General features: G+C 37.3%; 1 protein-coding gene across 1 annotated transcript in view; it reads left to right on the top strand.

The window, feature by feature from the left end:
- Positions 1-24,492, top strand: part of FYTTD1 (forty-two-three domain containing 1) — a 33,662-nt gene extending 9,170 nt beyond the window's left edge. The window contains exons 3-9 of the mRNA XM_049879186.1: positions 6,795-6,943; positions 14,044-14,156; positions 15,950-16,046; positions 16,452-16,513; positions 18,053-18,127; positions 19,214-19,340; positions 22,081-24,492. Coding sequence (XP_049735143.1) covers positions 6,795-6,943; positions 14,044-14,156; positions 15,950-16,046; positions 16,452-16,513; positions 18,053-18,127; positions 19,214-19,340; positions 22,081-22,179 — 722 coding nt within the window. The 3' untranslated portion in view covers positions 22,180-24,492. The remainder of the gene's footprint in view (positions 1-6,794; positions 6,944-14,043; positions 14,157-15,949; positions 16,047-16,451; positions 16,514-18,052; positions 18,128-19,213; positions 19,341-22,080) is intronic.
- Positions 24,493-25,583: the final 1,091 nt, after the last annotated feature.

The following is a 25,583-nucleotide window of genomic DNA, read 5'->3' as shown; positions in this document are numbered from 1 at the left end:
TGCTGCAGTAGCATCTACAGCGGTCTAACAGCCTTCTCTGTCCCTTTTCTATTCAGTCTAAGATATATAGACTTACGTAGTCTAATAGTGAATTCACTCATTTCTCATCCCTTGACGAATATAGCCTTTATCCCCATTTAAAGCCCTCCTCCACATCCATTCACGCTTCTTATGCTTTGCCCTAGACTGTCTTCAATATACTGTGGTCTCATATGTTCTTTGTACTTGTCATTCCAACCTGGAATCCTTCGTGTCTATCTTATTATTTAAATTTTACCCATTTTGCCCTGGGAGTAAGGCCCCCAGACACCCTTTTAGCTCAGTAATGAAGTCACTCCTGAGGTTCACACTTCAGCCAAAGATTAAACAGGCCCATAAAACAAAACAAGACTAAAGGGGCACACCAGCCTAGAAGGCAAGAGGTGACAGGAAAGCTGGTAATAGGGAACCCAAGGTCGATGAGGGAGAGTGTTGATGTGTCTTGGGGTTGATAACCAATGTCATAAAACAATACCTGTACTGTTTAACGAGAAGCTAGTTTGTTCTGTAAACATCTGAAGTACAATAATAAATAAAATAAAAACCTTACCCGTCTTGTAATACCCAGCACCTACCCATTTGCTGTTAAGTCAGCTATAACTTATGGCAACCCATGTGTGTCAGAATAGGATTTTCTTTCTTCCTTTTTTTTGGTAAATACTATTTTGTTGTTTTCAGTGAAGGTGTACACAGCAGTTTAGGTTCTCATTCAACAATTTCTGCGCAGATTATTCAATGACATTAGTTAACACTCTTCACATTGCGTGCACGTTCTCACTTCTGTCCTGGTTGTTTTGTTTCAGTTAATCTAGTTCCCTGCCCCCTTAAAATCTCACCTTTGTTTTAAAGTAATTGTTGGCCATTTCTTCTCATATAGGTGATTTTTTTAAAGGAGTACAGTAGAATGTACAGGTGATATTATTTTATGAGCCAGTCTGTTATTTAGCTACAAGGTGACCTCAGGTTAGTTTTGGTTGAAGGTTTGAAGAGTTTCAGGGAGTCCTCTGGTCTCAACCAATCCAGTAAATCTGGTTTTTTTTTTTTTTAAGGAACTTGAGGTTTTGTTCTGTGGTTTTCTCCCACTCTGTCAGGGTCCATCTGTTGTGAACCTGATTAGAATGGTTGGTGATGGTAGCTGTGCACTGTCTAGTTCTTCTGGTCTCCAGGTGGATGAGACCGTGATTCCTGTGAGTCCATAGGGTTTTCAGTGGCTGATTTTTTGGAAGTAAATCACTGTGCCTTTCTTCCGAGGCACCTCTGAGTGTACTTGAGCCTCCACTCCAGCCTTTAGGTTAGCAGTTGAGTGTGTTAACTGTACCACCAGGAGACTTCCAATACTTAACACAGAGCCCACTTCTTCTGTAATAGTTATTGTTTTCCCCTAGGAAATGTAACATAGATTATATTCTGCCTTTTGTTATTCTCTAATTTTTATGTAAGAGTTTAGAAAAATATTCAGGTTATGGACCCACACATATCTGCACTTAGATCATGGCTCTGCCCCTTTCTCTGACCTCTGGGTAATCATATTACCTTACTTTGCTCATCAGCAAAATTGAGGTGATGGTGTCAACCTCGTCAGGTTCCTGTGCAGACTAAAAGTTCTCGGTACAGTGCCTAGCACAGTAAATGGTAGCCGCTTCACTATTTAGTACAAATAAAATAGCAAGTAGTTGTAGGTTTGAGTTAATTTGAATATACAGTTCCCTCAACATGGTGAGTCTTAATTTTGGCTGCAATTCTAGAAGGAAATCACACATAGAGCAGCAATAAATTTGATTTAAGATTTTTTTACTTTTTTTCTGATTATAAAAGGAATACGTATTATTGTAAGACAGTTAAAAACTATGTAGAAAATGCAACATAGCAGATGAAGCATTCCCTGTAACTCTACTCCATATAACCTGCTGCCGTCGAGTCGATTCCGACTCATCGCGACCCTGTAGGGCAGAGTAGAGCTGTCCCATAGAGTTTCCAAGGAGTGCCTGGCGGATTCAAACCGCCAACCCTTTGGTTAGCAGCCGTAGCACTTAACCACTACGCCACCAGGGTTTCTACTCCATATGCGTACATGAAATAAACATTTCATACTTCCACAGAAAGGGATCACGTTATCAAACTTTCCTGTCTTTTTTTTTTTTTTCAACTTTGTATATGTTTTAATTATTTTTTTTTTTTAACATTTTAACTCTTAATGATAAATCAATAAAATTAATAGAAAACTCATATAAATATAGGGGAAAATGTAATTGAAGATGTGTGAAACATAATGCATTTTCCCAAATAAATAGAGATTATGTGGAAGAAAACTCCAGTCATATGATGTCTACAGGACAGTGCATCAGAGTGCATTCAAGAGACAAACCACACAGTAATTTAAACAGAGGAAATTTAACATAGAGAATTATTAACTTAGGGATAACCTACTAAGGGGTAAAATCCAAACCACACCTGTTGCCTTGAGTCGATTCTCATTCATAGCAACCCTATAGGACACAGTAGAACTGCCTCATAGAATTTTTAAGGCTTGTAAGACTTTGGCTCACTTACTTTGGACATATTATCAGGAAGGACTCTAAAGAATACAAGCAATAGCTGACATAGGGAACAATCAGTACCTTTAGGACTGAGGCAGAGCACACCAAGGAAGAAACAAATCTGGAAGAATTCCCCACCCCACTGAGTTCCAGACCTTTTTGGAGAGGGCAAGTCCATGGCCTGTGGAATGGCGGGCAAGTTCACTGGGATGCCTTGTTGGGGGAGCTCAGTGTGAAAACACCTACGTGGCTGATACTCACTGGAGGATGAACAGGGCCAGGACTAGAATGAGGCAAGATAGGTGCCTATGGCACAAAAATTAAGGTGGTACTCACTCTCAGATTTGAACCCTAGGTGCCTCTCTTGCTCCACCCTAGTCTCAGCCTTGAAAGTGAGTACCAGTGGGTGTCCTGTGCCACAGAAACAAGCCTTGAGGAGCACACTAGAACCCGGAAGAAAAGTCCCTTTTTCCACTAGAGTCCCTGCAGTGCCCTTTTCTGACAAAATTTAACATTGTGTCAGCTGGCAAGTGAGAAATGTTCTAGTATCAGAAGCAGGGCAGTAAAGAGTGAATTTGGAGCTGAAAGGCATAATATAACAGGTTTTTCAAAATGTCTTGTTCAACTCTGTTCTGAAAATACTAATTTATCACATGAAAGAGTTACAGAGTTAAAGTTTGGGAAATGGCATACACTATTATCTCCTCCCCACCCTCCCTCCATGGAGACTCAACATACATTAGCCCTGAGAAACCCTGCAGTAGACTATTTTAATTTTGGTTTTGACCATGAAACTTCTTTGCTGGAAGGTGTTTTAACATATTGCGGGTGTGTAGTATAATACAGAATATCATCCTACAGAATATCATCCTAAAGACATTCCCATAAAAATCAGAATTAGGATGATAATGCTCACTATGACAATTGTTATTTATCATGGTTCTCTGGAATTTTTGGCCACTGCATTAACAAATGTAAACAATTTGAAGTGTAATTATTGCAAGGGAAAAGACAGTATCATTGTGAATGACAGGATTGTCACCCAGAAATCCTAAGAAAATAATTTGAAAGACCATTAGAACTAATAAATGAGTTCAGTGAGATGGCTGATTAAAAGATGTTAATTAAAACCTCAACATCTTTCTGTAATGCCAGGAATAACAGTATGAAAATTATTATTAGAAAAGCGATCTTTTTTGTGATTGATTTAAAAAAAAGCGTAAAAGTGGCACCTGACCACCTCTAACTTCACAGGAAGGAAGGAGAATCAAGTACAGCCCAGGGGTGATTGCTCTGAGGCAGAGATCAGACAAGCCTCTGCCATCTTTACCAATTCTGGCACCATCTTTCGCACCCACGGCACTCTCTACTTCTCTGCTGAGTTTGATAATTCATTGCAATGGCCACACAGAACTCAGAGACAGTGCTCATGATTATGGGGTTTATTAGGGAAACAACAGGTTACAGTTCTGGTTTGTAACACGGAGGATACAATTCTTCCATTAGGACGGCCTCTTCTCAGGTGTGCCCACGGGCATACCTGTCTCAGGCCCTTTAGCCTCTACCCTGCTCAGGCAAGTCTTACAGAGCCCATTCAGCTCTGCCAGTAAGTGCCCAGAAGCACCCCACTCCTCCAATAAGCTTCAGCCCAGAGGCACTCAGCTCTAGCCCTCTGGGTTGGCAAACTCAACTCCACTGAGTTCCTGGAGGTACCCTACTCCCCAGGAAGCTCGCGCCCAGAGGTGCTCAGCTTTCTCACGCAGTCTCCTGTCTTCTGCTGCCGCTGTTTCTCTGCCACCACTCCTAACCATCTTGTGTGTTAGAGCCCTCTTGCTCTCTTTCTTTCTTCTTGGTCTCCTGGTTCTAGGAGCTTCTCAGGGTACGGATCCTAGGTCCAAAGGATGTGCAACGCTCCTAGCTTTTCTTCCTTGGTGGTTGTGAGATCTCCTGCCTCTAGGAAGCCTAACGGGGTGACAAAACTGACCAAAACCGTCTTGTGTGTAAGAGCCCTCTTGTTCTCTTTCTTTCTTCTTGGTCTCCTGGTTCTAGGAGCTTCTCAGGGTAGGGATCCTAGGTCCAAAGGATGTGCAACGCTCTTGGCTTTTCTTCCTTGGTGGTTGTGAGATCTCCTGCCTCTAGGAAGCCTAACGGGATGACAAAACTAACCAATCCCTTCTTTAGAGTTCCATAGACTTTATTTGAGTGGTTCCACTCAGTCACTTGGGTGGGAGTTACAAGGCCATGGCAAGAAAGGCCATATAAAAAAGATCCATTGCACCACAAATAGCTAAAAATAAGCTTAACAGCAAATATGCAGGACTGAGAGGAATAGCTTAAAACTTTACTGAATCAAGTTTGTGGCAAAAAAAAGACTTGGAAGTGGAAAGACATGTCAAGTTCCTGAATGGTACAAAGTTGTAAAAATATTGATTCTCAAAAAATTATTTAATTTCCCTATCAAAGCATCAAAAGAAATTAGAACTTTGTTAGAAAACTGGTTTACAAACATGACAGTTCATGAATGGAACAGTGCAGATGGTAAAAAAACATGGAAAATTGTTCATTGTCACTACCAACTAGGACAAGAGTTATCTCCCCCAACACCAATGATAAGTACTAAAAAGAAAGATAATACTATGTTGTCAATGATACGAGAAAGTGACACCCGTATGTTTTTGGAAGTATAAATTAATATTCTGGAGGGTGTTTTTGCAACTTAAAATCCTTAAAAATTAGCTTTACACTGACCTCTAACATTTCAACTTCTAGGGATTGATATCTAGAGAGAACATACTCATGATATTTTCAAATACTTAAAATCTAATATTATTGCCATGCTATTTATAATAGCATAATGTTAAAAATAAATGATTTATAGGATATTGGTATCAAAGATAGTGGGGCCCTGGTGGCACAGTGGTTAACCAAAAGGTCAGCAGTTTGAACATCCTAGAATAATATAAAAGACTATTAAAGGCATGAGATGACATTCACAATATAGTGTTAACATGGGCTGCAAAACAGTATACAGAGGATGAAATGTGCTTATTACTAAAAAACTGTGAATCCATTGATAGATCTTTCGAGTTGCTTAAAAGTAGTTGAAACTAAAATGTTACACTTTTTTAAATGTATGTAATTTGTGTAAAAGGAGAAGACTGGAAAGACAGGCAGTGTTAGTAATGCTTATCACTAGGTAGTAGGATGATGGGTGATTTTTATTTTCTCATTTATACTTTCATGAGCACTGGTGGCACAGTGGTTAAAGCAATCGGCTGCTAATCGAAAGGTTGGCAGTTCAAATCTACCAGCTGCTCTGAGGGAGAAAGATGTGGCAATCTGTTTCTGTAAAGATTCACAGCCTTGGAAACTGTATGGGGCAGTTCTACTCTGTCCTGTAGGGTCGCTGTGAGTTGGAATTGACTCAGCAGCGGTGGGTTTGGGGTATTTGTACCTTATATGTTTCTATGTTGCGAGCATGTTCACTAATAATTAGAAAAATGCAGGATGTGGAATAGAGAAGCAAAGTCAGTAATGTCACATGCCACAGAAATGTGTCCGCTGGAGCTCATTGGGGACTTTCGCAAAAGCAGTTTGAAAGGAATATGATTGAGAGTAAAAATAAAAAAGCCAGATTGTAGTGCGATAAGTAAGTGGGAGATAAGATAGCGATTCCACTCTAGCTCAGTGCTATCCAATGGAGACAAAATGAAAGCCACATACTAATTTTAAATTTCTAGGAGACATTTAAAAAAAAAAGTGAAATTAATTTTAATAATATGTTTTATTTAATTCAGTATATCCAGATATCCTTTCAGCATGTAATCGGTATAAAAATTATTTTACATTCTTTTATTGATAACATTTCATTGCAGATAATCACGTTTCTAGTCCTCAACTACACATGCGCTTAGTGGCCCCTCCGTAGCACAGGGGAGGTCGAGGCTGCCCCATTTGTTGAGGAAGTAATGACAGAGGGGAGGGGATAATTAGCAGGGAGATGTGAAAAGTATCTAATCCTTTGCAGCCTAGAATAGTCACAGAACCCTTTTCCAGTACAGCTTATTACTTTTTAAAAAATGAAATGTTTTACATAATTCAAAAACATATATAAATAAATCACTGTACCCTCCACTCTGCTTAAGAAATAGCATGTTCTGTTCCCTGTGTGCCCTCCTCAGTTGTGCCCCTAGATTTCTTTCTTTCTTTTTTCTGCAGGTTTTGGTAAAAATAGTCTGAACCGTAGAGGAAGAATAATGCCTGGAAAGAGACGTCCTTATGGAGTTATCACTGGCCTGGCAGCTAGAAAAGCGACTGGAGTTAGGAAAGGAATTAGTCCTATGAATCGACCACCTCTAAGTGACAAGGTAAGATGATGGCTTAATCGTGGGTTGGAGGTCTTTTTCCTGTTTCTGTGAATGAGCTTGAAAGAGCATTTTATTGATTAAGTTTATGTAGTACTTTTAGGGCTTATATAAAAATTTTAATTAAAAATCATTGTCATTTATGAAGAATACCTAAAACCCCACATTATCAGATATAAAAATTTTTCTATAGGTGGCCACCTTTCCGTGTGTGTGTTTTAACAGCTTTATTGAGGTGTAATTTACATACCATAAAATTCACTTGTTTAAATTATGCAATTCAATGAATTTTCATAAATTTACAGAGTTGGACAGTCATCACCAAAATCTAATTTTAGAACATTTTTGTCATCCCAGAAAAAAAACCTTATGCCCATATACTGTCACGTCCCATTTCCTGTACCAGACAACCACTATTCTACTTTTTATCTGGAATCATAAAATAATATGTGGTCTGGCATTTAGCATAGTGTTTTTGGGGTTCATCTGTCTTGTAGCATGTGTCAGTACTTTGTTCTTTTTATTGCTGAATAATATGCCATTATATGTGTGTACCATATTTTGTTTATTCATTCACCAATTGATAAATATTTGGGCTGTTTCTTCCTTTTGAATATTATGAATAATGTTGCTGTGAACATTCACTTACAAGTCTGTGTGGTTTTCATTTCTTTTGGATGGTTATCTATCCTTTAGTTGATATTTTTAGAGTTATATTATTCTGCCCCCCTAAGTTAACAGCTTTTCAACTTTAAATTGATCTGAGCCACCAATGTTTTTTTTTTCCTACTTTTTTTTTATTGTGCTTTAGGTGAAAATTTACAGCTCGTTAGTTTCTCATACAAATATTTATATACATACTGATACGTGACCCTAGTTGCTATCTCTAATGTAACAGCACACTTCCCCTTTCCATCCCAGGTTTCCCGTGTCCGTTTAACCAGCTCCTATCACTTTCTGCCTTCGCATCTCACCTCCAGACAGGAGCTGCGCATTTAGTCTCATGTACCTACTTGATCTAAGAACACTCTTCACGAATATTGTTTTACATCTTATAGTCCAGTCTAAACTTTGTCCGAAGAGTTGGCTTCAGGAATGGTTTTAGTTCTGGGCTAACAGAGGGTCCGGGGGCCGTATCTTCTGGGGTTCCTCCAGTTTTAGTGAGACCGTTACGTCTGGTCTTCTTATTAGAATTTGAGTTCTGCTCTGTTACGGACTCTGTTGTGTTCCTTGTCAGGGTGGTCGTTGGTGGTAGCTAGGCACCATCTAGGTCTTCTGGTCCTAAAGCTGACGGAGTCTCTGGTTTATGTGACCCTTTTTGACTCTTGGGCTAATATTTTCCTTATGTCTCTGGTGGTGGTCTTTCTTCTTGCTCCAGGTGGGTTGGGACCAATTGATGCATCTTAGATGGCTGCTCGCTAGCTTTTAAGACCTCAGATGCCACTCACCAAAGTGGGATGCAGAACATTTTCTTAGAAACTTTGTTTTGCCAGTTGACCTAGATGTCTCCTGAAACCCTGGTCTGCAGACCCCCACACCTGCTACTCTGTCCCTTGAAGTATTTGGTTGTGTTCAGGAAACTTCTTAGCTTTTGGTTTAGTCCAGTTGTGCTGACTTCCCCTGCATTGTGTGTTGTCCTTCCCTTCACCTAAATAATTCTTGTCTACTATCTAGTTAGTGAATTCCCCTTACCCTCCCTCCCCACCCTCATAACCATCAAAGAATGTTTTCTTCGTGTTTAAACCTTTTCTTGATTTATTATAATAGTGCTCTCATACAATATTTGTCCTTTTGCAGCCAATTTCAATCGGTATAATGCCTTCCAGCTTCATCCACGTTATGAGATGTTTCACGGATTCATCGTTGTTCTTTTATCATTGCCTAGTATTCTGTTGTGTGAATATACCATAATTTATCCAGTCATCTGTTGATGGGTAACTAGGTTGTTTCCATCTTTTTGCTGTGTGAACAGTGCTGCAGTGAACGTGGGTGTACATGTGTCTATTCGTGTGACGGCTTTTATTTCTCTAGGATATATTCTAAGGAGTGGGATTGCTGGATCGTATGTTATGTCTATTTCTAGCTTTTTAAAAAAAGGAAGCGCCAAATCAATTTCCAAAGTGGTTGTACCATTTTACATTCCCACAAGCAGTGTATAAGTGTTCTAGTCTCTGCACAACCTCTCCAACATTTATTATTTTGTGTTTTTTGGATTAATGGCTAGACTTGTTGGGGTGAGATGATACTGTCGTTTTTTTGATTTGTGTTTCTCTAATGGCTGATTATTGTGAGCATCTGTTGGCCACCTGGATGTCCTCTTTGGTGAAGCGCCTGTTCATATCCTTTGCCCATTTTATAATTGGGTTATTTGTCTTTCTGTTGTTGAAGTTTTGCAGTATCTTATAGATTTTAGAGATTAGACCCAATATTCTTTTTTTTTAATCGCTTTGAATTTAATGTTTTGCTCTTCTATTTTTTAATCTCATTGATTTCTCTGATTATGAAAATAACACATGCTTGTTGTAAAGTAGTTAGAACATTCACTCCTTAAATTTATTCTGACCAAGAGCCATAACTTAGCCAGATACCTTTACTTTTCATTTCTGCCACCAGCAATAGCTGCCTCACCCTCTTAAAACTATCACAGAAATTACTGTTATTCAGAGATTAGAAAACATTGGTGAGATGTAGATGCTGGAAGGGAGACTGGGTTTACCCACTAAACTATTGACTTATTCCTATAAAAATTGTAAATTACTACATGTGGTAGTCTTTTCAGTTGTTTGAAAATAGTTAAGATAAAAAACGTTAAATCACAGCATGCTAAGAATGCCCTGAATGTTGGCTGCCGCGTCTTTCTCCTCAGGAGCGGTGGGTGGGCATGAAGCACCAGCCTTCCCGTTAGCAGCCAAGTACTTAACCAGCCTTCCACCAGGGCTCCTTTTGGGAATATACTGAATGTTGAGATCTCATTTGTTCAGATTCTGTAAATTTGGTAATTTTGACAGGATATGGTTTGAGATTTACTGTTTCTTAAAAACCCTTTCTTCGACCTGGAGTCAGATGAATAGCCTGAGTAGGATAGAATGTGGTACTTGTGAAGCAGGTCACTTCAGAAATTTGGGAAACTACTACTTACATGTAAGTAGTGCATACCATTCTCTCCTAGTCATTCAAGCAAGTCACCTAAGGACCTTAGTTGGCTCTGAACGTCGAGTGTAATTAGGCGTTGTGTCACCTTCTTTCTTTCCAAGTTTGTATGAATTAGCGAGATTTTATTTCAGTTTTTTGACCTATGGAGTAAGTGACTAAATAAGAAAAGATAGCACACTCATTTCCATTACTAGTGCTTATTGGGGGAGTAAGTGATCTGTCAAATACAAGTTGTGTTTAAGTTTTCTAAGGAATTCCTCCACTGGAACGTACAGTTTTTTCAGTGTGAATTCTGTAACTTTTCCCTTTTACATTCAGAATTTTCCAAATCTGGGAGAACGTTTTGTTCTATGTAGCACTTTCAACTTGACTCTGATAATAACTGAGCCAGTTAGTACTTCTGTAAACTTCAAAATTGTTTTTGCTGCACATATGTAGGACTTATTTTCTCTTAATGAGTAGATAGTTTCGAATCGTTTGTTTGATTTTGACGGTTAAAAATAAACATCTTATACCAATATTCTGAAAATATTATTCAGCAATAAAAAGGAACAAAATGTTAACACGTGCGACAGCATGGATAAGTTTGAAAACATTATGCTAAACTGAAGAAGCCACACAAAAGACTTATGTACTGTATGATTCCATTTATATGAAATTGTAGAACAGGCAAAAACTATAGTGACAGATTAGTGATTGCCTGGGCTGGAAGTCAGGGGAGAGGATGGAATTGACCACAGCAGGGCATGATGAAACACTCAACGGTGAGGGTGTACAATTACTAAATTCATCAAATTGTACATACGATTACTTATGTATGTAAGTAATACTTCAGTAGGAATACAAATAAGTGCCTTAATTTCTTTTCCTGAAGGAATAATATTTTTATATCAAAATTATAATTAAGCAAAAACTTATCCCTAGGGGCCATGGTCTTAGGGAACATCTAGCTCAATTGGCATAACATAGTTTATAAAGAAAGTGTTCTACATTCTACTTTGATGAGTAGCGTCTGGGGTCTTAAAAGCTTGTGAGTGGCCGTATAATGTACTCCACTGGACTCACCCTGTCGGGAGCAAGGGAGAATGAAGGAAACCAAAGACACAAGGGAAAGATTAGTTCAAAGGCCTAATGGACCACAACTACCACAGCCTCCACCAGACTGAGGCCAGCACAACTAGATGGTGCCCGGCTACCACCACTGACTGCTCTGACAGGGATCACACTAGAGGGTCCTGGACAGAGCAGGAGAAATGTGTAGAACAAAATTCTAACAGAAAAAGACCAGACTTACTGGCCTGACAGAGACTGGAGAAACCCGAAGAGTATGGTCCCCAGACACCCTTTTAGCTCTGTAATGAAGTCATTCCTGAGGCTCACCCTTCAGCCAAAGATTAGACAGGCCCATAAAACAAAATGAAACTAGAGGGGCACACCAGCCCAGGGGCAAGGATGAGAAGGCAGGAGGGGACAGGAAAGCCGATGATTGAGAACCCAAGTTCGAAAAAGGAGAGTGTTGACGTGTCGTGGGGTTGGTAACCAATGTCACAAAACAGTATGTGTACTGATTGTTTAATGAGAAGCTAGTTCTGTGAATCTGCATCTAAAGTGCAATTAAAAAAAAAAAAATCACTAGGTGTACTTTTACTTTAACGCACACATTCATGCAGTTATAGAAACCTTAGATCCGTGAAGCATACGTTCACCATACATTCACAGATTGTAATAGTTGTATTCCATGTATTACTTCACTTACCAGATGTAGACTGAGCAGCTACTGTATACTAGGTGCAAGGGATTCTGCAGTGAACTCAATAGAAAACTGCCCACAATGGAGCACTCAGACTAGTGGCGAAGATAAACATGAAATAAATTATCACACAAATAACTATGATTATTATGTGACTGGTGCTTTGAAGGAAAATTACATGTGACAGTGCATCACAGAAGGAACTTTGGCATTTACCTATAAATAGGCCTTCTGGTTATTATTAAAGACAGTAAGTACAATGCTTGGAATGGGCCATTAGGCTGACTGCGTAGCATTTCTCCTGAGTTCTTGGTATTCATTATCCCTATTTTTGCATTTACTTCTTTTTCAAAATGTTCATGAAAAGAAAATTTTGTATTTTTGTGTAATTCACTTAGTGGATATTTATCAAGCTCTTCTCATATACTTAGAATATAGGGGAATCCAGATGATGTAGAGATAGGGTCTGTATTGTCAAGGACTTTTAAGTCTAAATCGAATGACCAAACTAATAGATGTCATACAGTAATGAATATTGCAGACCATGTTTTTTTTTTCGATAATATTGTCTTGTGTTTAAGATGAAAGTTTATACAGTAAATTATGTTCTTCTTTAACACTTTCTACTCAAATTATTCAGTGATGTTGGTTACATTTTTCACAATGTGTTAATATCCTCATTCATTCTGATCTGGTTGTACCATTTCTAGTGCTCTCGTTTCCCTGCCCCCTTACCTTCTCATCTTTGCTTAGAGTAATTTTGACCTTTTGGTCTCGTATAGATGATTTTTTAAAGGCGCGCATTACTCAAAGGTGATAGTCTCTATTTTGTGAGCCAATCTGTTACTCAGCTAAAAGGCAACCTCCAGGGATAATTTCAGTTTAAGGTTTAAAGAATATTTCAGGGCTATAGTCTCAGGGAGTCCTTTGATCTCAAGCAGCCCAGTAAGTCTGGACTTTCTAAGAATTTGAGTTCTGTTCAACCTTTTTTTCGTGTTCTGTCGGGACCTGTCTATTGTGGCACTGCTTAGAATGATGACAATGGTGGCCAGGTACCGTCTAGTTCTTTTGGTCTCAGGGTAGATGAGGCCATGGTTTGTGTAGACCACTAGACCTGTTGACTACTTCTCTGAGTCTTTGGTTTCCATCTTTCTCTCTTGTTGCAGACGAGTTGAGACCACGTAGTTGTAAGTATTTAAGTGATAGGTTGTGATGTCTGGATGATGTTTCATAGAGAGAGGAGAGAGACCCCTGAGCATCTGGAGTGTAATTAGTGACGCCTTCACAGAAAACATGGAGACCTGAATTAGACCTCAAATGATGTACTAAATTTAAATATGTGCTATGATTGAATTTTCTCAACTCCTTTTTTTCCCTGTAACCATTTCTGCTCAGGGTTCTTTGCTGTCACAACTTTCTTTTTTCTTTTTCGTGAATGTACTTTGGAACTCCCCCCCTCCCCGCCGCCCCCCGTCTTATCTTTTCAGTTAGTCTCAAGAATCTTGTTTATCCTTAAACCAAAGATATCCTGAAGTTATCTTCAAACTAAACAATAGTTTAGCTCAATTAGTGAAAAAAGGTCTGTCTTGAGCGTTTTGCTCTTTTAGGATCTATATGGGATCAAATTGACAACAGCAGCTGAAAAGATTAGATAGGAAGCTTAGGGGGCAATGAGTTTTATGTTAATGGGAGAAAAGCAACTCAGGAAGGGAGGGTGAGAATGATTGCATAACTAGAAGAATGTGATCAGTGTCACTGAATTGTGCATGTAGAAAGTGTTGAATTAATATATGTTCTGCTGTGTGTATTCTCAACAATGAAAATAAAATAATTTATTAAAAAAAAAACCACATTTATATAAATGGTTCCCAAATTTATGTCTGACTCTGATTCTTCCTTTGAGCTTCAGAGCCACATTCCCCATCACCTGTCTGTCCCTCAGAGCCCCTGAAGCTGAACATAGGCAAAATGGGAATAATTCATTTTCCTGCCCCAAAGCTCTTTTTTTCTCACGGACTTTAATTATAATGTAGTTGTCATTTTTTCAACCACTGAAACAGGAAATTTTCAAGTCATTCTAGTTTCTCTGTCTCCCTCACCCACGCATCCAATCCCTGTCCGTTCTGCCTCAGAAATGTCTATTGTGTAAGGTAGGTAGCAAAAACTTGTCTGATTAACATAGTTTTTTACTTTCTGAAAGAATATAGAGCGATATTTTCCAGTGTTGAAAAGGAAGGCAAACCTTCTGAGACAGAATGAGGTGCAGAGGAAACCAGCTGCGGTTCTCAAGAGACCTAACCAGTTAAGCAGAAAGTAAGTACTCAAGTACAAGACAATGATGTGTTATCCCACATGAAGATACGCTGCTTTTAATAAGTGTTGAGAGGAATGACTTTGCAGTGATTTCTCCTAGTTATCTGGTCGTTCTCAAGACAGCTAGTGGGGGTGCCTGTCTGAAGTCCAACATTAAAGTACTTCGGTAATAGCTTCCTTCTTTCTCAGATCCAGAGTTATTGATGGCTTTAACTAATTCGGAAACTTTTTAAAGCATCACTCTGCTGCTTTAGCTTTCTAGAGTAAAATAGTAAAAACATTGTTTTGGTAAAAATTCCAACACCTCAGCGAGAATTACTCACAATGAGGAGTTCTGAAAGTTTAATTTATAAAAGAACACTTAATCGCATTGCATCTTATTTGTGGAAAAAACAAACTGGGAAGAATTCTACATGAATGTTTGCTAAGCTGAAATTGTTTTTATATTAAATTGAAAGGCATAATAACACTTAAAAATTATGACTTATTGGCATTACGGTATTCTGTCCTCCGTCAGGATAAAGCAGGCCGAAAAGAAGCTGATGAGCCACTTAGTTTCCTTATTTCATTTTCAATTACCATTTATTCATCTGTTAAAGAAGACGATTCAGTGTAAAACCTGGAATGAGGTCATTTCATAAATAGAATGACTAGAATTGAAATTTTACTTAGCCATTATCTCTTTCTTTCAGGAATCATTTGGTGTAGTACCTTTTGGAAAACAGAAACTTCTCAAATAAGAACCTATTATTTACATGAGACTACATGTTAACTGGGTTACCTAGGGAAATTTTGCATTTGAACCCCTATAAGGTTGGAAGTAAGATTTTAGGTAACCTGTTAAGCACTTACTTACATAGTAGATAAATACGGAATTATGTTTTCTCACACTTTACCAACTTCCTATAAAAATCAGAAAGGAGTTGGTAAAAGTCAGGTCAAACATAATTTATTAAGAGTACATTGTATTTTCTGCACATGGAAGAAGAAGAAGTAGAAAAGTATAAGTTTCACTGTGATTTATATTAATATATAAAGGTTTTGTAAGTGAAGAAGGGTGAGAAAGCTGGGGATGTTATTTTTTTTGAGGTTTTCTCTTTATTTTTGGTTTTCAGTAGTGTGACAGTGATGTGCCCTGGTGTCATTTTCTGTTGGTAGTTCGATGGTAGCTTTCTCACCTTCCATGTAGGAGACTTGAGTTCGATTTGCAGCCAGTACACCTCATGCACAGCCATTGCTCGTCTGTCAGTGGAGGCTTATGTACTGCTGTGATGCCAAACAGGTTTCAGCGGAGCTTCCAGACTAAGACTAGGAAGAAAGGCCTGGCTGTCTACTTCCAGAAAATCAGCCAGTGAAAACTTTATGATCATGAAAATGTGAGATGCAACCAATCACGGGGATGGCATGGGAAAGTTCCATTGTGCGTGGAGTTGCCATGAGTGGGGGACCAAATTGATGGCAGCCAAAAACAGTGACAATACTGTAAATTGATGTCTTTCACCAAATTTAGAAAATACCATTGAAAATGTTATTTTTAATGTCTTCATCTTAAATATTCAAATATTAGGTGAGTATCTGGAAGATAAATTAGTTCATAATTAACGGGATTCTTATGTGATAAGCTGCAGAGGGAGGCACTTCAAAATCAAATCTCAGTAAAGAAAGAATTCAGAGTCATCTTTACATTTAGTGCACCTTAAATTTAACAGTTTTTGCTTATTTTTTCTCAAAATGTTTGTAAGTTTTCTATTAAGTATCTCAGATTATTCACAGTATATGTGATTTTGTTGCAGAAATAACATTCCTGCCAATTTTACCAGGAGCGGAAATAAGTTAAGCCATCAGAAAGATACTCGTCAGGCAACTTTTCTTTTCAGAAGAGGTCTGAAGGTATAAAAGCATATTGGCAGTGTTTTCATTTCACCCAAACAAAGAATCCTGAACCTTTAGCAATCCTCAGTCATAGGCATGGTCCTTGGTTGTGGTAGGGGTTGAGTTTGGGTTAAAAACAGATTAGCTCTTTCTGTTAATTTTTCCTATTTTCTGTCTTTTTGTTTGTCTCAACAGCAACATTTCATAAGAATTTAACATGTTAAACTTGTATTTGCCACTTGTTCTAATACAGAAACCCTAATAGAAAGGTGTTGTCAGAATAGGCACAGTCCTCTCTCCTGCGTTCATGCACATACCACACTGGGTTATAAAGTTGTAGAGCAGGATATAGCTCATTGGATTCAAATTCTTTGCTTTCTCTGGGATCCTTCTCCTTTTTATTTATTTTTTTTTTCTTTTTAGGTTCAGGCCCAGTTGAACACAGAACAACTACTAGACGATGTAGTTGCAAAGAGAACTCGTCAGTAAGTTTCAATTTGTCTTGAAAATGTCATTTCAGAAATCCCAAGTATTGGCAACCCAAATTTTCATGTGCCGCTTTCCAGAAGAAATTAAATGAGACCCAAAGTAAATTACCATTGAGCATGAAATAAATCTTTTTTTCATTTTAATGAAGCAATTTTTTTCCCTATAATTGCTTTTATACAAATGAGCACAAATAACGTGCACATTCTAGGTTTTTTTGCCAACCACACCCTCCCCCCATGAGGTGTTTTCTTGAGCACGCTATACTAATTTTTTTTTATTTTTAACAACATATTAAAAAAATTGCTGTAGCAGCGATTACGAAAATACCTTGTGGTGGGGGGGTGCAGTTGGCCATCAAATGTAGAAGGCACGTGTTATTTGAGTGAAAATACAGTATTCAGGGAATAAATACAAGAAAATCCAGTAGCGCTTTTAGAAAACTTAAAAAACAATGAAATATTTTTTCCTTTCCCATATTCTCTTTTATTTCACCATGTAAATGTCTTTTAAAAGTCTGTTTTTGTCTGTTAGAATTGACATTTCCCCAGTGTGAGTTGGTAGCGTTCTATCAATATGATAAGGCTTTGAGATCATTTAGAATTATGACACTTTTTGGAAAATGAAACGTAGTCACTGTCTAGATATGATGCCAACTGAATTGGGACATGATATAGAGCAATTGGAGTGTTAAAAAAGTAAATTCTATTTGAATTTGATGCTAGCAGTGTTCTCTAGCACAAGGGTCATGACATTGGAAACCGTAAGGGAGAAACAGTCATGATGGCCTATTTGCTTCTTCAGTGAACAATATTTACATAATTGTGATCATACGAGTGTAGTTTATTTGTTTTGAACTTTGAGAATCAACCCATGGAGAACGTACAAATACTTAATTTGGTAACAGGGTATAGTGTAAATGTTGGATTTTGACTGATGTAAATATAAAGGTAGAGCTGACAGAAAGCGGGAGGTACAAAGTGGGAGAAGAGGTGGAAGGAAGGAATAGAGGTACTGCTGCAGGAGACACTACTGAAAGAAAGAGAGGTGTAAGTATATTTAAAGTTATAAAGGAAGTAAAATAGTTACACAGCCATCAACATTTTTGGAGATAGAAATGTCCTTATTCATCATGGCAGGCGTCTCGTTGAATGACGTGGAGTTAACCATCGAGCAGTAAAAACAGGAAGGGTTGAAGGTGCTGCCTCTGGGGAGCAGGAATGGGAAGGGGGAGAATAGTAGGCTAAGGTACTGTTGCTTTTCATTAGAAGCCCTTGTGTAATATTTGATTTTTTGAAAACCTACATATATTTATTACACCGAAAAATATTTAATAAATTCAAGTGTCTGGTTCTGACACCCAAGATTCAGATTTATTATATATCGTGGTAGGGTCTGCGTATTTATATTTCTTTAAAGCCAAGAGAAGTTAATGGCTACTTTGAAAGTGTATGTTTTTATGTGGAATACATTAGAGGATTTATAAACTTCTATTTTAATCAAATTTTTGGGCTTTTTTTTTTTTTTTTTGAAACTAGATGGCGGACTTCCACCACAAATGGAGGCATTTTGACTGTATCCATTGACAATCCTGGAGCAGTTCAATGCCCTGTGTAAGTCTTTTCTTTCTTTTTACAAAATCATAACCTCTCAGTATATAAGATAATAGAAAAGTATTGGGTTTCTGCTCAGAGTATGATGTCCAAGTTAGCTACACTGAGATACAAGGATAAAAGTAATATTTGTGAAAAATTTTTTACAAAGTAATACTTGTGGTGCAAAAGAAATAGTATAGTATAAAGCTAAAAGTTCCCTTCATTCCTGGCTCTGTAGCCCCAAAGTAATCACGTTTAACAATTTCTTTCATATTTTTAAAAATAAATGTCTGTATGTTTAATAATATATGGAGCCCTGTTGGCAGAGTGGTGAAGTGCTCGGCTGCTAACTGAAAGGTTGGCAGTTAGAAACCACCAGTTGCTCTGCAGGAGAAAGATGGAGCAGTCTACTTCCGTAAAGATTTATAGCCTGGGGAACCCTGTGGGGCCATTCTGCCCTGTGCTGTAGGGGCACCGTGAGCTGGAATTGACTCGACGGCAGTGGATTTTTTTTTTTAATACCAATATGTACGTGTACACTTACATATTTACATATATATATAACAATAAATGGGATAATACTATACATACGTGCTTCCTTCCCCCTCATTCCCCTGGTATATTTTAGACTTTACGTTTCAGAACTTACAGATCTACCTTTTATGAATATACTTCATAGTTATTCTGTGTATATACATTAATTACCCATTTTATTGTATTTATTGCATATAAACATTCAAAGTTTATACTTCTTTTTTTTTTTTTAACCTATCCAACCAATTAATGATTGAAATGAATATTGGATGGGTGTCTTACAACTTCAGAGGTTGCTTTATTTTAGTTGAGGATCAGGGCTTGGAAATCATCAATCATTCCAAATTGTTGAAAAGTTTTACTTAAAGAGGTATTCTGTGAGCAGTTACAAAGTTTAGTCTCTAAAGTACTCAATCAACAGCCAGTTGCCTTTTTTTTTTTTTTTAGAACACAAAATAGCCCTAATTTTGAACAGGTGTACAAGGCAAGATGTCATAAGTACGAAATGATCTGTTTTTCTTCTTTTGATTATTATGCTGGTCTGTTTTAATTGTAATTTTGTTTTACCAGAACTCAGAAACCACGATTAACTCGTGCTTCTGTACCTTCATTCTTGGCAAAACGGGAGCAATCTGATGTAAAGAAAGTTCCTAAAGGTGTACCCCTACAATTTGACATAAACAGTGTTGGAAAGCAGGTAAGTTTTTCCTCTGTATTTTTTGGACCATTCACTGAGAGTATTTTAATTAGTAAAACAATTATTGTAGAATGAATTAAATATGGTGTCCTAGGCATCATACCTAATAACAAATTTGGCATTTAGGGAAAGGGGAAGAGAAGGCAGTTTCTTATCCTTTTCTCATGGTTTGAATCCCATTTCTGTGTGCAGCTGAGCTTGCTACCTTTTTTCTCTGAACTTTTTCAGTTGTGGTTTATTCAAGGAATACCTCCCTGGGAGCTGGGCTATAAAGGCTGGTGGAGGACCTTGATACAGAGGGGACAGTGGCTGAATCTTGCTTTGTTCCATAGTATGTTGTTCCCTAAACAACGAACTTTTCCTTTCTGAGTAGGTTTTTCTGGCCTATTGAGTAATAGAAATAAAAGGAAAAATACAGACCACTTAACAGCTTTGTCTGTCATAGTTGCACAAAAGATGTGCTTGTCTGCTATTTGCTGCTAAAGCATGCATGTTTTATCACTCACAGTACCTATTTCTATGTTTGAAATATAGTAGACCGACTCACTCATGTTCAAAGGATCCAAAGCATTGCCCTAGTATATTCGTTAGCTGAGAGAGGAAGGAAAATCATGTTTGTAGGTTGCCTTTGTGTTTTCTAGTGAGCATTTAAATTTAAATTTGAAATCTATCTTGACATGGGAAAAATCTGCCCAGAGTTTATAGCCCTTTTTTAATTTGATGCAGCAGTGGGCTCAAACGTAACAAGCATGAGGATGGCGCAGGACTGGGCAGTGTTTCGTTCTTTTGTATGTAAGGCTGCTGTGAGTCAGAACTGACTCAGCGGCACCTAACAACAACAATTTGATGCTATACTCACCACATCATATCTCAAGTGGTTTGGGATAACTTTGTAGATAGGGTGAAGTTTTAAATGAACTGGTAAAGAGGAAAGAACCCTGGTGTGACAAAAAGAACTACCTGAATTCTAGTTCTGACTGCCTTTCCTTAACTCTGTGACCATGATGAAATGTTTCCTTACTAGATTTTTAGTTCCTTCATCTATAAAATGAAATGGATAGATTTAGGTCAATAACCTTTAAGATTCTTTCCAGCTTTAATAATCTTATTTTCAGTTGCACTTAAGCAGCATAAAAATACAGTAGGAATTCTTTTAAAAATTACAGTGCCCAGTTATACTTTCATTCTTTTAAAAATACTTTTTCTCTTGAAAAGCTTTTAATTTCGAGTTCCAATTTATTTTTAGTCGTGCCTTTTGTGTTCCTTTTGGAGCCCTGGTAGCACAGTGATTAAGGGCTCAGCTGCTAACCAAAAGGTCTGCAGTTCGAATCTATCAGCTGCTCTTTAGAAACCCTGTGGGGCAGTTCTGTCTCCTATAGGGTTGCTGTGAGTCGGAATCGACAGCAGCAGGTTTGGTTTTTTGATTCTGTGTTCCTTTTAAGATATTTTTGCTAAACCCATAGTCACAAAGGCTTTCTCCTTTGCTTTGTTCTAGAAGGTTTATTCTTTTAGCTCTTGCATTTTAGGTTTATGATCCATTTCACATTAGTTTAAGGCATGGAGGTAAGGATTAAGGTTTGTTATTTTGTACATAGCTCTCTAGTTTTTCCAGTATCATTTGCTGAAAAGGAGTGGAATTGCTAGGCCATCTGGTAACTCTCTTGGTTGAATCTTTAGAGGAACTGCCAGAGGGTTTTCCAAAGTGGCTGCACAATTTTACATTCCCACCAGCAGTGTACGAGTGTTCCAGATTTCTCTATATCCCTGTCAACACTTGTTATTATCTGTTGTTTGATTTTAGCCATCCAAGTGGGTGTGAAGTGGTATTTCACATGGTTTTGACAGTTGATTTTTGTGTGAACCTGTATCCTTTGACCTTGCACGCAGTCCTATCATTCTCCAAATTCCTTTCCAGTCTTTAAACCTTTTCTTTCTTGCTTGCTTTATCGTAATGACTGGGAAGCTCCAGAACAATGTGGAGTAGGAGTAATGAAAGCGTATATCCTTGCCTTGTTCCCAAGCTGAAGGAAAAAACGTTACATGTTTCACCATTTATTGTTAAGAATGACGTTAGCAGTAGGTTTTGTAGATGTTGTTTACCACTTTGAGGGAGTTCCTTCCTTCTCCTCATTCGCTGAGACTTTTTATCGTGAATAGGTATTGGATTTTGCCAAATGCTGCCGTTTTTTTTTTAATCTGTTGAAATATGAATCATTGGAATTGATGATATGTTGACAGAAATTTGACCAGATTTATTTTGCTTATTTTTATTTTGTCACTGTTGTTACTTTCCTTTCAGAAATGAAATTATAATTTCATTTAATTATAATTTAATATAATTAGGGTACACTTCCTGTTTGTTGTTAATCACTAAGAGTGGGTTGCAGTGTTTGCACAGCCTGGAAGTGATTCGGATAGAGGAGGCATCTCTGGTGTATGACTTAGAGGTGTTATAGTGTACGTATATAAAGTATACAGTGTGTAGTGCAGCCATTGTATTGGTTACATGATGTGGGTTCTGAGTCAGACTGCTTGGCTTAAATTCTGGAGCTGCTGTTAGACAAGTTACTTCTCTAACTTCACCTATTTATATGGTTTTTATTAGGATTAAATAAGGTCATACAAATAAATATTCAGGAAATGTTAGCTATTGCTAGTATTACTATTATGATTGCATTATTGTTCCAAAGCAGATATGGCTTACAATCAAGTTGTTGATTGTTTTTTTCTTTTTCTCTAGACAGGGATGACTTTGAATGAGCGGTTTGGGATCCTGAAGGAACAAAGAGCCACTCTCACATTCAACAAAGGAGGAAGCCGCTTTGTAACCGTGGGATAGATCCCATGTCAGAGGGACTTTGGAGTGACGACTCTGTTTGTAAAGTTGAATTGCTTAAAGAGCTTGTCACAGAAATTCAAGAAACTTTATTTGAAAATATCCACAAGGCTAAATAACTCATTTTTATTTTTGAAGTTTTTTTTTTAACATGTATAAAATAATGCCCTGAAAGAATAACAGGGAATATATCTCTTTGTTCTAAAGATTTCATGGCTGCCCGGACGGAACACTTCTCTGTTTGACTTTCGTTCGTCATGCAGCAGAAGGAAGGCAGAAAGATAGAAGTGGATTATTTTTACGATAGAGGCATTTGGTATCTCATCTCCTTGCCCATTTTTTAGACTTTGCCATGGTAAATCTTGGTCTTCAGAAATATGAGTAAATCCCTTTGTTACTGTCACTCATCTTTTAATGGCATTGATGTAATAAGTGCAGTTGCCTTCTCTTTAGTGGAGATATTTTTTAAAAAAACTCGTTAGGATTTCTGTTTCAGGTTTTAAGACTTACGGAAATACCCAGAAGTAATTTTTCAAATAATGTTAGAGTAATCCCCTAGATCTGTAAATCTTTAGTGGCGAACTTTTAACAAGAAATGTGACTCTAGGCAATAGTCTCAGTTTAAATTGTTGGTATTTGGAGTCTGTAAATGTATGTTTACAAAGTTACCAGGTAGATCCTTGGAGGAGAAGGTGCAGTGTAAAAATCTGACAGTGTGTTTAGTAAATGAAGAAAGCATGAGTGAGAATAGCAGGTTGAAGAAGAGGTAACTGAGGTAGAAAATTCAAAACCCAGGTTATATGTGCATTCTTTGGTTACAGTGTAGCCTTGAGTCTAGTATCCACAAAAAAATTCTTCAGATGATATTTAAAAAGATTACAAATTATTAAAATGGATTGAGTCCCTTAGATATTTTCATAGTAAAATTAATAGCTGTAAAGTCCTACACTTTGTTCTTCAAATAGCTAAATTTTATAAGCTTTTAAGCTTGCTAAATTAAACAGTATACAACTTCAAAAACAAAATATACTTGTTTATGTCGGAAAGAAAAAAATGCAAAAGTGATAATAGAGTTACATTGTAAGCTTGTTTTATACCTCTCTGATTTATTTTATGGTGTAAAGTTCAGGCATTTATGGGGAGAAAAGCCCCTGTCCCGGGGGAGTGTGAGCAGTTAGTCTGTTGTGCCAAGGTAGTGCTGAGTCCTTAGATAGTTGTATACTGTAAGTTACAGTAAAATGCCAAAATGCAGTAAAATACTCTAGCTGCAAGTTACAAGTGTGGTCATTTCGAAGCCTCTAAGTAGGCATTAGTTTCTCTTGGGTATGTTATTATCATTGACTTTCCTGTTAACGTTATCGCTCCTGCCTGCCCTGCACTATGTACTAGACTTCATTGTCTCAAATGCTCCTTGGGTTACTTGTTGCGTTGTTAAGAAGCTAGCCTGGAAAGATATCAATAACAGTTTCATGCTTATACCAAAGAATTAAATCTGATGCTAAACATCTGGTGTTTCGCCAGTACTTCTACTGATAAGGAATTGTGGGAAGCCAGTCACAGAATTTGAAAATAAACTCTAGTCTCTCCTTAGCTATTTTGTGCATTTCATTGAGGCCAAGGACCCATTGCAAAACATTTTTGCAAGTATGAATGCTTATATTTGATCTCGAAACACTAACATTTTAGACTGGTTTAGAGGTAGCTTATTTTAAAGCAAAGGAAAAACAACTGAAAATGAGTTTACTGTCTTTAGAACAATTTGTGAAAATATGTTGTAAAGGTGGTTTCCATTTTGAGTTATTTTAAATATTGTACAGAGCTATTAATGCCATTTTTTAAAAAATGCCCCAAATATTGATGTTAAGTGCATCAAACAACATGTCTTTGGTATATTAAGCCTTTGTTCTTTGTGCATCTGTAATTTAATTTTCTTTTTAAATATAATATTTTACCTTTGGTAGAACTAAATTAAAACTCTTTAGTGCTAATATGTTGTATATATACAAAAGAATATGTTTTGTTGGAGGGAAAATTTCCATTGTTGGGATTTTAGCAGCTAATGTGGTTGTAGTCATCCTTTTTCAGTTCTTAATGTTTTGTGTTTTTTTTTGTTTTGTTTTGTTTTAAATAGGATGCAATTTACAATTCCCTTTGCATCAAGGTGTATGCAAAACGTTGATGCAGTGCATCACAAAATGAAAGTTTGTATTTAATGAGAAGGTGCTTTACACTGTACTTTTTGGTGTTTTTTGGAAAAGTTACATTTAGATCTATTCTGAAGCTGTTCATTTTTAAAAAATAAAATGTTACAGGTTTCACATGACTTATTCTTAGCTATAAATATTGAGTTGTGGTTTTTAGATTGTTGTATGTTGTAAGGAACTTTGTAGTGATTATAAATTTATAATTTTTAAGGGTTTAAAAAGTTGCCTACCAATTAAATTGGCAAATCAGTCTAGATTCATACTGGCATTCCTCTGAGTACCTTTTGACTATATCATCTGTAGCTCCACCATGAAGTAGTCAGGCATCGAAAAATAATTAATTTACTTACAGTACCCAGTATTAGAGCTAATGTGCTTTAGAGATCATTGAGCTCAACTACGCATTTTATGTCTTAGTGTTTTCAAGACTTGTGTGTGGCAGAGTCACTTTTTGAGCCCAGATCTTCTGATTGTCAGTTCCTTGTACACTCCTGTGAGTTGAACACCCACAGAAAGTAGTGTTAGATTCCACTGAGATAGAAATACTACTTTATTTTCTGATTTTTATTTTAATCCTACAAATTGAAACAACCAGTCAAATTTCACCTCTATTCAACAGTACGATAGTCTCTGTTTAGGTTCAGTAGGAGCTCTTGTGTTGGGAAGTTGCGAAAGGCAAAAAAGAATAATTCTAACATGTCTGATGATGCATGAAAATTTCTTACTATTCAAATGAAAGCTGCAATGGTGTGTGGCTTGGCAGATACCTAAGAATTACTAATAGCTGTGCTTTAGTATTTTTAGCATGGTAAGTAAGCCTACTCTTGAAGTGATAATTCTGAGACTTCGTTATTTTGGTATTCTGGTTAGGTAGGGTTAATTGAAAAGGCCAGTGTTCTTAGTCAGACATTATGCATTTTTTCCTAGTTGGCATAATAAACCACCACAATTTTAATTACAAGCAAATCATAAACTACTACGAAGTGTGAAGGAACATACTTCATTGCCCAATGGTTATTTTTTTAGAATAGGTGTGTACATTATATTTTGCTGTCAGTAAGCTCATAATTCACACAACATACAGTTTCAGGATAACGTGTTTTGGTATGTTTTTCCTATAAGGAGATAAGAGAGAAAAAAAAGCAGACATGGCACTGCAGAGAATAAATACCATACATTTTGAATGCAGGCAGGATTAGGGCA

The sequence above is a fragment of the Elephas maximus genome, chromosome 1 (genome assembly GCF_024166365.1).
Source record: "Elephas maximus indicus isolate mEleMax1 chromosome 1, mEleMax1 primary haplotype, whole genome shotgun sequence".
In the NCBI taxonomy this organism is placed as follows: Eukaryota; Metazoa; Chordata; class Mammalia; order Proboscidea; family Elephantidae; genus Elephas; species Elephas maximus.
This window is presented reverse-complemented; position numbering and strand designations above follow the sequence as displayed.